The sequence below is a fragment of the Symphalangus syndactylus genome, chromosome 8 (assembly GCF_028878055.3).
Source record: "Symphalangus syndactylus isolate Jambi chromosome 8, NHGRI_mSymSyn1-v2.1_pri, whole genome shotgun sequence".
In the NCBI taxonomy this organism is placed as follows: Eukaryota; Metazoa; Chordata; class Mammalia; order Primates; family Hylobatidae; genus Symphalangus; species Symphalangus syndactylus.
The window spans coordinates 112,700,707-112,713,909 of record NC_072430.2 but is presented as its reverse complement, the minus strand read 5'-3'; the positions used below and the strand labels follow the sequence as shown (position 1 = coordinate 112,713,909).

General features: G+C 46.5%; 1 protein-coding gene across 1 annotated transcript; it reads left to right on the top strand.

The window, feature by feature from the left end:
• Positions 1-4,351: 4,351 nt before the first annotated feature.
• LOC129487245 (gamma-crystallin F-like) lies at positions 4,352-9,005 on the top strand. The gene is given in 3 exon segments (XM_055287848.1): positions 4,352-4,360; positions 4,455-4,697; positions 8,733-9,005. Coding segments are annotated over 3 exon segments (525 nt in total).
• The last annotated feature ends 4,198 nt before the right edge of the window (positions 9,006-13,203 follow it).

Here is a 13,203-nt window from a genome sequence, read left to right as displayed (position 1 = left end):
GATGTCCTTTGGTATTCATCAAAGTTACCACAGCATAGAGGGGCCTTTATATTCAGGTTTGGCCCAAGAGTTAGTTTATCTGCTTCTTGTGCTAACAGGGCCGTTGCTGCCAGGGCCCTTAGACATGGGGGCCAGGCTTTGGAAACCCCATCTAGTTGTTTTGAGAGATAGGCCACTGGCCTTGGCCAGGGCCCCACAGTCTGGGTTAAAACTCCAACTGCCATTTTTCCTCTTTCTGTCACATAGAGTGTAAAGTGTTTTGTCAGGTCAGGTAGCCCCAGGGCTAGGGCCGACATGAGTTTTTTCTTTTAACTCATGAAAAGCTTGTTGCTGTTGGTTGTAATGGATGTAGTTTATCCAATCTACATTTTTATTAACTCTTACCCACCAAAATATTGACTCAAATCCTGCAGCTATTTAATTTTAAGCTTTAAATTGATCTGGTATACCCCGTGGGACTTTAATTGCTTCTAAATAGACGTGAGAGTCGAAAGACCCATAAGGGGCTTCTCTCGCCTTATGATGTCTTATTTTTCCTCCCTCTGGTTGATGAAATGCCAGGGTGAAAGGCATAGCCAATTGGACTAAACTACAAGTGCCACTCCAGTTATTCAGCCACAATACCACCACACCTCCACTCGGGGATGAACAAGGGCTGACCGATTGATAAACTCTTGAAAATTCTTAAGCTCACTGCATTCCTTCAGGTCTCCAAGGAACTCTAAGTTTCCTCCCCGTTGTGAGAGACAGGAAGTGAACTTAGTGTTGGGAGACCAAAGCTGGACAGCCCTTGGGGGCTGACCCGCAGGGTGCCGGACTTTGGGATATAGCAGAGAGAGCTTGGCACGACTTATTACTCTGGGCTGTAGAATCCTGGAAAAGAGCTACCATGCAGCCCATGTCTGGTCGACTGGAGAACCACCTTAGTGGAAAGGGGACAATCTGGGCCTCTGGCCTGCCCTGCACGCAAGCATAAAAATTGCGTTTGTTTAACGTGCAGATGGAATATTTGATCCATCATGACCAGGCATTTGCATCTTAGTATCCTGTCTTAATTGCCACAATTTGTTTTAAGTCTTTAACTTCTATGGTCCTCTAGTAAAATGAAAATATGATTTCAGGAAATTACAAAAACCAGTTGGGGCAGTCCATCCTTGCTCTTCAGTGGTCCACAGAATGTTGGACCAACTACAGCATAAAAGCTATACATTGAGGGGCAAGACTCCTGGTTGACACTGGAGTCTTTATCGAAATTTCCCCGGTTGAAGTGGTCCTAATTTACTAACGCCCAGTCTGAGGAGAGTCAGGAGAGACAGAGGTACTTTTCTGAAGTAGAGAGCTGTCTTTGACTTGGCAAATCCCCACAGGGTATAACAAGGCAAGCATTAAATGCAATAGTTTGAGGCGAAATTGACTTGGTTATGTTAATAACTGGATGGTCAGTAATAGAGTGAAAAAAGAAGAAAGAGTAATAGAATAGATGAAAATGTTAAATTTTTCTTAGCTTAGTTTGGTAGGGTTTTCCCCTGGGACTATGGCCCACAACTCTGGAGGGGGTAGTGCTTTCTTGACTGGGCTGTGATGAGTCCATCCTTTTATCGCTGTACGAACAGCAGTCTCGGTGGTTAGCAGCACAAGGTAGGGTCCTTCCTAGGCTGGTTCGAGTTTCCTTTTTTGTCACCCTTCGATGAGAATGTGATCTTCAGGCTGGTGCTGGTTTACCGGAAATTCTAGGGGTGGTACATGTGCTAAAAGACTTTGAGTTTTGAGGGAAACTCTGTATTCATTAAACAATAACTCCCCAATCCTATCTCCCCCAATCCCTGGTAACCGCCATTCCACTTCCTGTCTTTACAAATCTGACTATTCTAGGTACCTCAAATAAACGGAACGTACAATATTTGTTCTTCTGTGTCTGATTTATTTCCCTTCACATGTTTTCAAAGTTCATCCATATGTGCCATGTGTCAGCATTCCTTATTAGGAATAAGGAATAAGGAACTTCCAACTTTGTTTTTTGCAAGACTAATTTGTTGATTTGGGGTCCCTTGAGATTCCAAATGAATTTTAGGATAGATTTTTCTCTTTCTGCATAAGGAAATCATTGAGATTTGATAGGGATTGCACTAAATCTGTAGATTCCTTTGAGTAGTACTGACATATTAACAATATTGTCTTCCAATCCATTAACATAGGATGTGTTTCCACTTATTTATGTCTTCTTTAATTTCTTTCAATATTTTGTAATTTTCAGAGTATAATATATTTGGTTTTTTTTAACTTGACATATGGTAAGCATTTTTCATACCCTTAAATAAATTCTTTGACAACATGATTTTTGGTAGTTGCATAGCATCTCATCAAACAAGTGTTCCATGATTTATTTAATCAATGCCCTATTCTGGACATTTTATTTGCATCTAATTTTCTATATTATAAACACCATTCTGAAAAAATATCACAGTTCATAATCTTTGTATGCATCTTTAATTTTTTCCGTTGGACAAATTCCTAGAGATGGAAATATTAGATCACAGGTGTGAGAATTAGGAGTTTTTAAATATACATCAACAGTGCTACTTTTTATACAAAACTATGGCTTAAAATCTTTTCTCCTTTCTACTGCTTTATAGTTCTAAATTTTCCACAAAAGTTATAATTTTTAAAAGAGAAAGATGTAAATGAGGCTTATTAAACTTACATGGATCACATAAAATTTGTCCAGAGAAAGTTATTTTTTAGTATTAGACTTAGGTAGCAAGAATCCAAACTAAGGAGTGAGACTGGGTGCACCAAAGTTATTCTAAATCAGTGGTTCTTAGTGGGAGATGGGGGGTGGATTTGCTTTCCAGGGAACCTTTGGCAACATCTGCAGACAGTTCTGCTTGTCACAACGAGACAGTAATGCTACCGGTACCAAGCTGGTAGAGGCCAGGATGCTGCTCAATGTCCTGCAATGCACACAACAGCCCTCCCACCCAGCAGATAATTTTTTGGCCCCAAATGTCAAGAGTGCTGCGGTTGAGAAACCCTGCTCTAAAGAGAGTGGAACACCAGGAGGGGCCGGGTCTTGGCAAAAGGAAGGAAGACCCCAGTCCCTGGAGTCAGAGCCTTAAGAAGAGAGCCACGAGGGTTTTGCCCCAGGGTGAAGAAGGCAGAATCTTTGCAAGATTGTAGGATTTTCAATGTGTTATATTTGCATGTTAACTTGCATTTGTCAGCAGCTATAACCAACTAAGCTTAGCCTTTAGTTAGCAAAGTTGTTAGTTAAATAGAAAGTTACCAGTGTAATAACGCCAAAGGGTCGCTTCATGAATCCCACAGTTGAGAGTTTCATTGCCTGTGCTGAAGCAGGCACGGTGCTGCAGCTGAAGACTTCCCTGCTTCCACCCAGGCTCCAGGGATCAGAGCTGAGGCCAGGTGCCTAAACAGGGCTTCCTCAGGCCCAACCCCTGGCATCCAACCTCCTGCATTAGTTATCTGATACCCTGCTTATCAGCAGGTAGGATCATAGAGAGGTTCTCTTAAAGGAGAATCACATCCTACTGTAAACACCCCGGGGAGAAGGCAAGTTCATCCTCACGTTTCACATTTCACACCAACAAAACTCTCTAATCGAAACGCCTCAGGCCGGGCGCGGTGGCTCACGCTTGTAATCCCAGCACTTTGGGAGGCCGAGGCGGGCGGATCACGAGGTCAGGAGATCGAGACCACGGTGAAACCCCGTCTCTACTAAAACTACAAAAAATTAGCCGGGCGTGGTGGCAGGCGCCTGTAGTCCCAGCTACTCAGAGAGGCTGAGGCAGGAGAGTGGCGTGAACCCAGGAGGCGGAGCTTGCAGTGAGCCGAGATTGCGCCACTGCACTCCAGCCTGGGCGACAGAGCGAGACTCCGTCTCAAAAAAAATAAAAATAAATAAATAAATAAAAATAAACGCCTCATGCTGTAGTCCATTTCGACCTTAGACTTGGTCACTATTCTGCGTTGTTGCTCAAACTGAACTTTTAAAAGGTAAATAAAACATTTAATTACAATTATTAACTCTTAAGCACTAGCTCAATTCCAATTTCCCAAACAGGCTTTATGTAAAGGCCCAAATGGCCCTAAGTGACAGTCTTAACCAGATCATCAATTCGAAAGCTTTAGAGAGTCTAAAAGAAAACATACAATAAACCTCCCACCCCCATAGTCATTATATAGAACAGAGAGAGAGAGAGAGAAAAAAAAAATGCCCTTGCTCCCCTCCGCGGGCCCCTTTTGTGCGGTTTTTGCCAACGCAGCAGCCCTGCTACATAGCCCCCCGCCGCGCCGCCGCCCCACCCGCTCAGCCCTGCCGTGGGCCCAGCCAGCCATGGGGAAGGTGAGCCCAGCCCGCGCCCCCGGTAGCTCCCTGCATGGCGGGGACCGGAGACTGGGGCAGGGGAAGGCCTGTGAGATCTCGCCTTGCCTTGCAGATCACCCTCTACGAGGACGGGGGCTTCTAGGGCCGCCACTACGAATGCAGCAGCGACCACTCCAACCTGCAGCCCTACTTGAGCCGCTGCAACTCGGTGCGCGTGGGCAGCGGCTGCTGGATGCTCTATGAGCAGCCCAACTACTCGGGCCTCCAGTACTTCCTGCACCGCGGCGACTATGCCGACCACCAGCAGTGGATGGGCCTCAGCGACTCGGTCCGCTCCTGCCGCCTCATCCCCCACGTGAATGCAGTCCCGCCGGGTCCCTTCGGTGCCCTCGAGTCGCATCAGTGATCCACATGGATGATTCATACGACAGGCGATGGGATGGGATGGCAGCCTTCTTTTTTTCTGGCTCTAACTATATTCTCTTTTCCTTTATTAACATCCGTAAGGTTTCCGCCCACTGAAAAAGTATGTGATGCAGTGCTTTTAACCGGACATTTTATTTTATTTTGCTAAAGTCAAATTCACCTCTACTGGGAATAAGTTGTGCGTGGCATTAGCTCAGAGCGTCTATGACACAGGTGATGAAAGAGCAACAGATTAATTCCTTGCTCTGAGGTGGCCATAGGCTAGGTGGCTATTTCTTACGTCATCTGTAAACAGGGCTGATGAGATTAGTTCCTTTATAGGGTTCCAATGAGGGTAAAAGGAGGACGCCTGGCACAGGCCAATCCCCACCCCCGAGTATTAACTATTATGAACATCAAGGGCCTCTCAAGTCCTGCCTTCTGATTGGGCAAACCGGTAACCAACAATGTGATTCCAATAGCTCCTGCAGGGCCCACTGTTACCCAAATGAAGCCCCAGCAGCCTGGAATTTCACAGTTAGGGATTTCCCTAAGTTGACTGTGACAGAGTCCCGGGAAAATGAATCACTTTTGTGAATCCCCTCACAGGGTTTAATAGCTTGATAAGGACCCAGTCTGGCATTAGGAGCCCAAAAATTTAGATTTCTAATTTAAAGTTCCAACTCTTCTAATTACAGACTGTAAGATCTACTTTACTAGCAGTCACTTAAACCTCAGAAAGAATTGCGCATGAGAATCTTCCCTAAAGAAGATACATACATATATATATATGTATATGTATATGTATGTATATATGTGTGTGTATATATATATAGAGAGAGAGAGAGATAGAGAGAAACTCTCAAAGTCAGATTTGAGAAAGAAATGACATTACTGATCAGCTCTTTTTTTTTTTTGAGACGGAGTCTCGCTCTGTCACCCAGGCTGGAGTGCAGTGGCGCAATCTCGGCTCACTGCAAGCTCCGCCTCCCGGGTTCACGCCATTCTCCTGCCTCAGCCTCTCTGAGTAGCTGGGACTACAGGCGCCCGCCACCACGCCCGGCTAATTTTTTTGTATTTTTAGTAGAGACGGGGTTTCACCGTGGTCTCGATCTCCTGACCTCGTGATCCACCCGCCTCGGCCTCCCAAAGTGCTGGGATTACAAGCGTGAGCCACCGCGCCCGGCCTTACTGATCAGCTCTTAACTGAGACAGAAGAAATGTCATTAGAAGGCTCAGAAGGGGATCTAGAACCTGAGCTCCAAGCAAAAAAGATTTTTTTTTTTTTGAGATGGAGTCTCGCTCTGTCGTCCAGGTTGGAGTACAGTGGCGTGATCTCGGCTCACTGCAACCTCCACCTCCCGAGTTCAGGCAATTCTCCTGTCTCAGCCTCCAGAGTAGCTGAGATTATAGGCACAAGCCACCACACCTGGCTAATTTTTGTATTTTTAGTAAAGACGGGGTTTCACCATATTGGTCAGGCTGGTCTCGAACTCCTGATCTCAAGTGATCCACCCACCTTGACCTCCCAAAGTGCTGGGATTACAGGCATGAGCCACTGTGCCTGGCCCCTAAAGAATATTTTAATGTGGAGGATGAAAAACATTGAGACAATGGGAAGGAACAAACAAATGAAGGAAGAACAAGTGCTCAAAACAAGAGACATGGCCAGGTGTGGTGGCTCACAACCTGTAATCCCAGCACTTTGGAAGGCCGAGGCAGGCAGATTACCTGAGGTCAGGAGTTCGAGACCAGCCTGGCCAACGTGGTGAAACCTTGTCTCTACTAAAAATAATTAGCCAGGCGTGGTGGCGGGCACCTGTAGTCCCAGCTACTCGGGAGGCTGAGGCAGGAGAATCGCTTAAACCTGGGAGGTGGAGGTTGCAGTGAGCCAAGATTGTGCCACTGCACTCTAGCCTGGGCGACAGAGTGAGACTCCGTCTCAAAACAAAACAAAACAACAAGAGACAGAGACAAGAATAGCTCAGGACAAACAGCCTAAGTTTTCATTTTTCTAAAGGTTTCACACTCTTGAACCTGTACAGGCCTCCTTAATGATCTTTTTTTAGGCCAGGCGTGGCGGCTCACGCCTGTAATCCCAGCACTTTGGGAGGCTGAGGCGGGTGGATCACGAGGTCAGGAGATCCAGACCATTCTAGCTAACACAGTGAAACCCCATCTCTACTAAAAATACAAAAAATTAGCTGGGCATGGTGGCGGGCGCCTGTAGTCCCAGCTACTCAGGAGGCTGAATCAGGAGAATGGCGTGAACCCGGGAGGCGGAGCTTGCAGTGAGCCGAGATTGCGCCACTGCACTCCAGCCTGGGCGACAGAGCGAGACTCCCTCTCAGAAAAAAAAAAAAAAGATCTTTTTTTAAGACAAGGTTTCTCTTTGTCACCCAGACTGGCTTGAGTGGTGTGATCATAGTTCACTGCAGCCTCAAACTCCTGAGCTCAAGTGATTTTCCCGCCTCAGCCTCCTGAGTAGCTGGGACCACAGGTGCACACCACTATGCCCAACTAAACTTTTTTTTTTTTTTTTTTTTTTTGTAGAGACAGGGTCTCACTGTGTTGTCCATGTTTGTCTTGAACTCCTGGGCTCAAGCAATCCTCCCACCTTGGCCTTCCAAAGTGATGGGATTACAGGCATGAGCCACCATGCCCAGCTGCTCCTTCACGATCTTGAACTTCCATTTTTCGGCGTTACACAAAACTGATTTGTAAGAGCACATGTTGGAGCTAAGAACTGAAACCTAGTTCTCTTTGTGACGGCTCTTGCTTTTCAGCATGTTTGAGTAGCAGGGCTTAAAGCAGAAAGGCACGGATGAAGGATTGCTTGGGCTGGACTTTCTTCCTCTATTGCCAGCAATCTGAGCCTCATTTGGGTAAAAGCAATTCAACCTCCTCTCCCTCTAGCTTCACCTAATGCTGTTGAGATTCAAAATAATATCTTTTGCCAGGAATATATTTGCCTTTTTGTTTTAAAATCTTACTATTTGCCAGACGCAGTGGCTCACGCCTGTAATCCCAGCACTTTGGGAGGCCAAGGCAGGCGGATCACGAGGTCAGGAGATCGAGACCATCCTGGCTAACATGGTGAAACGCCGTCTCTACTAAAAATACAAAAAATTAGCCGGGCGTGGTGGCGGGCGTCTGTAGTCCCAGCTACTTGGGAGGCTGAGGCAGGAGAATGGCATGAACCCGGGAGGCGGAGCTTGCAGCGAGCCGAGATCGCACCACTGTACTCCAGCCTGGGTGAGAAAGCGAGACTCCATCTAAAAAAAAATAAATAAATAAAAATAAAAACATTATTTTATGTGTCATCCAACGAGAGTCCAAACCACCACAAATTTATGAAGGAGAGAACAAAACAAACAAAACAAATACATAAAATATTTAAAAGTGGTCCTGAGCAGGACCAGTGTGTCTATTCATGTAGATTGTACCAGAAAACCCTAGGGAGCACCATTCATACCAAATGAATGGGGAATGGTACCCTCTTGAGTTTCACAGTGTACAACCTACCCAACTATACACAGCAGCCCTGGTGTTGGCAGTGTCTTTCTTTCAGCTTGGTCACTTTTGATATAGGAAATTTTTTTTTTTTTTTTTTTTTTTTGAGACGGAGTCTCACCCTGTCCCCCAGGCTGGAGTGCAGTGGCGCGATCTTGGCTCACTGCAAGCTCTGCCTCCGGGTTCACACCATTCTCCCGCCTCAGCCTCCCAAGTAGCTGGGACTACAGGCGCCCGCCACCACGCCTGGCTAATTTTGTTTTTGTATTTTTGGTACAGACGGAGTTTCACCGTGTTAGCCAGGATGGTCTCGATCTCCTGACCTCGTGATCCACCCGCCTTGGCCTCCCAAAGTGCTGGGGTTACAGGCGTGAGCCACTGCTCCCGGCCTAGAAAAAATATTTTTTAGGTCCATCCCCCAGGAAGTCAGGTTTTCTGACTTTCCCTCATCTGCTGTTTGCTGAACCCCCAGGCCAGCTCCCACAGGCTCAGGATCTATGAGCAAGAGGACTACAGGGGCCAGATGGTGGAGACCACTGAGGACTGCTCCTCTCTTCACGACCGCTTCCACCTGAGTGAGATCCACTCCTTCAACGTGCTGGAGGGCTCCTGGGTCCTCTACGAGCTGCCCAACTACCAGGGGCAGCACTACCTGCTGAGGCCGGGGGACTACAGGTGGTGCCAGGATTGGGGGGCCACGGATGCAAGAGTGGGCTCCCTGAGGAGAGCTGTGGAGCTCTACTGAAATATTTGTACTCTATCCCTTGCTTCATCTGGAAACTAATAAAATATTTCCTGTGTGTTCCATGCAGTAATGTATCCTCTGTTCCTTTCAGCCTCCTTGGAAGGGCTCAGCAAAAATCATGCTGGGAATCATATGGATTTTCTTGCATGTATCAGTGGAAAAGGGGTGTGAGGCAGCTGTTAAGAGCACAGCCTCTGGGGCCAGAATGCCGGGGCCCAACTCCACTTACTAGTTATAGTTGTGGGGCAAGTTACTTAGCATCTCTGTCCCTTAGTTTCCTAATATGTAAAAATGGGGGTTAATAGTACTTTTCACCTCATGAGGATTAAATGTGGATTAAATGAGTTTATAGTTCTCTAACAACAGTGCCAAGTATGAAGTAACCACTATGTAAGTATTTGTAACATAACTGTTGATTATTATTCAGTGTTTGGACCTTATGAATTGCTGTTTCTCAAAGTATCTATAATGGGTTAAACATCACCTGGGATACTTCTTAAAATGCGGATTCCTTGAGCCCACTGCCTTTCCCACAGTAATTTTTATGCAAATGAAATTTGAGAACCACAGTTCTTTTTTTTTTTTTTAAGACAGGGTTTCACTCTGTCACCCAGGTTGGAGTGCAGTGGTGTGATCACGGCTCATTGAAGCCTCAGCCACCCCAGGTTCAGGTGATCCTCCCACCTCAGTCTCCCAAGTAGCTGAGACTACAGGCACATGCCACCACACCCAGCTAATTTTTGTATTTTTTGTAGAGACAGGGTTTTTTGCCATGTTGCCCAGGCTGGTCTCGAACTCCTGGACTGAAGCAATTTGCCCACCTCAGCCTCCCAAAGTGCTAGGATTACAGGTGTGAGCCACCATGCCTGGCTTGAGAACCACAGTTCTAAATCCACTTTCTTGTAGTACAGAATTACATCCAAAAAGATGAACACCTCCATTTAGATGCTCTGCTCTGCATTGGGAAACAACCATGAATAGGCCAGTATCCTGGCCCCCAGGAGTCCACAGTCTAGGGGAGTGAGCAAAAGATCCAAAAGAATTTTTGAAAACATGATCCCAGTAGCATAATAGATGGATGCATGTCCACAGAGCTGTGGGTGCATGGAGGAAGATGCTTTTTTTTTTTTTTTTTTTTTTCTTAGAGACGGAGTCTTGCTGTCACCCAGGCTGGAGTGCAGTGGCACTATCTCGGCTCACTGCAAGCTCCACCTCCCGGGTTTGCGCCATTCTCCTGCCTCAGCCTCCCAAGTAGCTGGGACTACAGGTGCCCGCCACCACGCCCGGCTGATTTTTGTTATTTTTTTTTAGTAGAGACGGGGTTTCACTGTGTTAGCCAGGATGGTCGCAATCTCCTGACCTCGTGATCCGCCCGCCTCGGCCTCCCAAAGTGCTGGGATTACAGGCGTGAGCCACCGTGCCCGGCCTCAGGAAGATGCTTAAGACATTTATCAGAGTATTGTGAGATGCTCCAAATGCAACCTCACCCATCACTAGAAAGGACTTTGTATACTCCCAGTACGATACTCAGAACTGTGAGCAAATATCAAAGACACTGCTACAAGATTCCCCGGGTAAAATTTCTAACATTTTCTAGGAAAAAGAAATTGAAACAGAGTCATCATACCGACATGACAGGCATTATAACAGAGGGATTTGAACTCTAAACTGTGGTAGGATTTAGACTGCTCAGGTTTGAATAGCAACTGCACCTTGCATGAGCCAGGCAAGAGTCTTAAGTTGAGTTCCTCCAGACTCAGGTCATGAGCCAAGGCTTGGAAAGGAGGTGATTTACTGCGGAATGTGCTTCCAAGAAAAAAAGTGAAGGAGTAGGGAAGCAAGCCAGGGAAGGGGAAGAAGCCAGCTCAGGCTGATCCTTGGAGAGTCCTGGAGCATGGCTCACACTTCAACCTCTCCCTCCTTGAGGCCAACGATCTGGGTGCTTGTGTTCCCACACCAGTTCCTTCTGTCACTGGCCGGGGGGGAGAGTGACACAAACTCCCAGAGCCTTTCCACTCTGGGAGTGAGGGGTAATGTGCACACGGTTCCAGGGCAAGCATTTGCAGCCAAGCCCGCAGAAGCAGGGGTCTGAGCATGCAGAGTTGGAAAAGAGGACCCGGGGGATCTGGGCAGGGCATACCTGGCAGTATAATAGGGATCATAAAGGGTCTACCTTATATAGTGTGGGGTAAAATGATAAAATGACCGTAAACACTTAACACACTGCCTGGCGCAGAGCAAGTGCTCACCAAGTGTCGACTATTACTATTAGGTTCTATTAATTTAGAGGAAATGGTATAAAGGTGGTGGAAATGTCATGAACTAATCTTGTCCCACAGGGAAGAAAGCATGGCACATAGGGGAAACACTGAATAATTCACCCTAACTGAAGTTTAGGGGCCTAGAGGGGAGAAGCAAGGGAGATAGTAGTCAGATGGTTAAAGCTAGATTTGAAAGAGAAATGACATTATTCATTGTTGATCAGATCTTAACTGAGACAGAAGAGATGTCATTAGAAGGCTCAGAGAAGGATCTAGAACCTGAGCTCCAAAGCAAAAACGATTTTTTTTTTTTTTTTTTGAGACGGAGTCTTGCTCTGTCGGGCAGGCTGGAGTGCAGTGGTGCAATCTTGGCTCACTGCAGCCTCTGTACCCCGAGTTCCAGCGATTCTCCTCCCTCAGCCTCCTAGGCAGCTGGGATTACAGGCGCATGCCACCACGCCCTGCTAATTTTTGTATTTTTAGTAGAGACGCAGTTTCACCATTTTGGCCAGGCTGGTTTCGAACTCCTGACCTCGTGATCTGCCCGCCTCGGCCTCCCAAAGTACTGGGATTACAGACGTGAATCACTGCACCCGGCCAAAAAAAACGATTTTTTAAAACACGCACACACACACACACAAACAGAAGGAAAACGATGGAACAAGCAAAACTATTTCACATCCGTGTCAGCAAAAACCAATACAGGAGAAACATTGGTACATACGAAACATGAACACAGCTGCTTTCTCCACAAGCAAGGCAACCACACTCTCGAACCTGTGAATTTGAAGAGCTTGTTATATAAGAAAGAACACGTGCCCAGGCGCGGTGGCTCACTCCTGTAATCCCAGGTCAGGAGATTGAGACCATCCTGGCTAACATGGTGAAACCCCGTCTCTACTAAAAAAATACAAAAAATTAGCCGGGCTTGGTGGCGGGCGCCTGTAGTCCCAGCTATTCGGGAGGCTGAGGCAGGAGAATGGCGTGAACCCGGGAGGCGGAGCTTTCAGTGAGCCGAGATAGTGCCACTGCACTCCAGCCTGGGCGACAGAGCGAGACTCCATCTCAAAAAAAAAAAAAAAGAACACATGCTATTTAAAACCCTCGCATTCTCATTGCCATTCCTCTCGTTTCTTTCCATCTGAACTATTCCAATAACGTTTTAGCTCAGTTAACCACACCTAGTTCCTTCCAGCTTTCTTTAAACAACAATTTTTTTCCTCTAAAAGCAAAATTAGAATATTGAATACAATGTTTTGCAATATGGGTTGTTCCTGTTACTACCAACAGCTAAGGTTATTTGAAGAAACTTTACAATAAAAAGAAAGAGGAAGGGGAGAGGAAGAAAAAAGACAGACAACAGCTAGCAAGTTGCTGCAGTCATTTAGGCAAGGGAGAATGGTGGCTTAGGGCAGGTCGTGGCATTGACAGAGGTGAGAGGTGGTCAGATCTTGAATATATTAGGAAGGGAGAGCCGACAAAAACTCTGGATGGATTAAATGTGGGTGTGAGAGAGGTTTGGGCTGAGCGGCTAGAAGAATGGAATTGCTCCAACCGATACAGGGAGAACTACCGGGGGGAGCAGGTTTGGGAAAAAATCAGTTATCTTGTTTTGGAAGAGAAGAGTCTGAAAATGTCCATGAACATCCAAGGGGAGTTATTAACCAGACAACTGGTTATACTAACCTGCTCAAGAAAGAGGCGTGGGCTGGAGATCTGTGTTTCCAAATCATTAGACAGCAGGTGGTATTTGAAGTCCTAAGTTTGGATAGGATCCCCAAAGGACTGTGTGTAGGTGTAGATGGAGAAGTCCCTGGGGCACCCCAGTTTTAAAGGCACAAAGCAAAGAAGAATGTATGCATCTGGGAAGGCTAACTCCTCTAACAAATGATGCCAAATGTTCAGCGGCTTAGAGGTTGAGGTGAGCTGAGATCTGC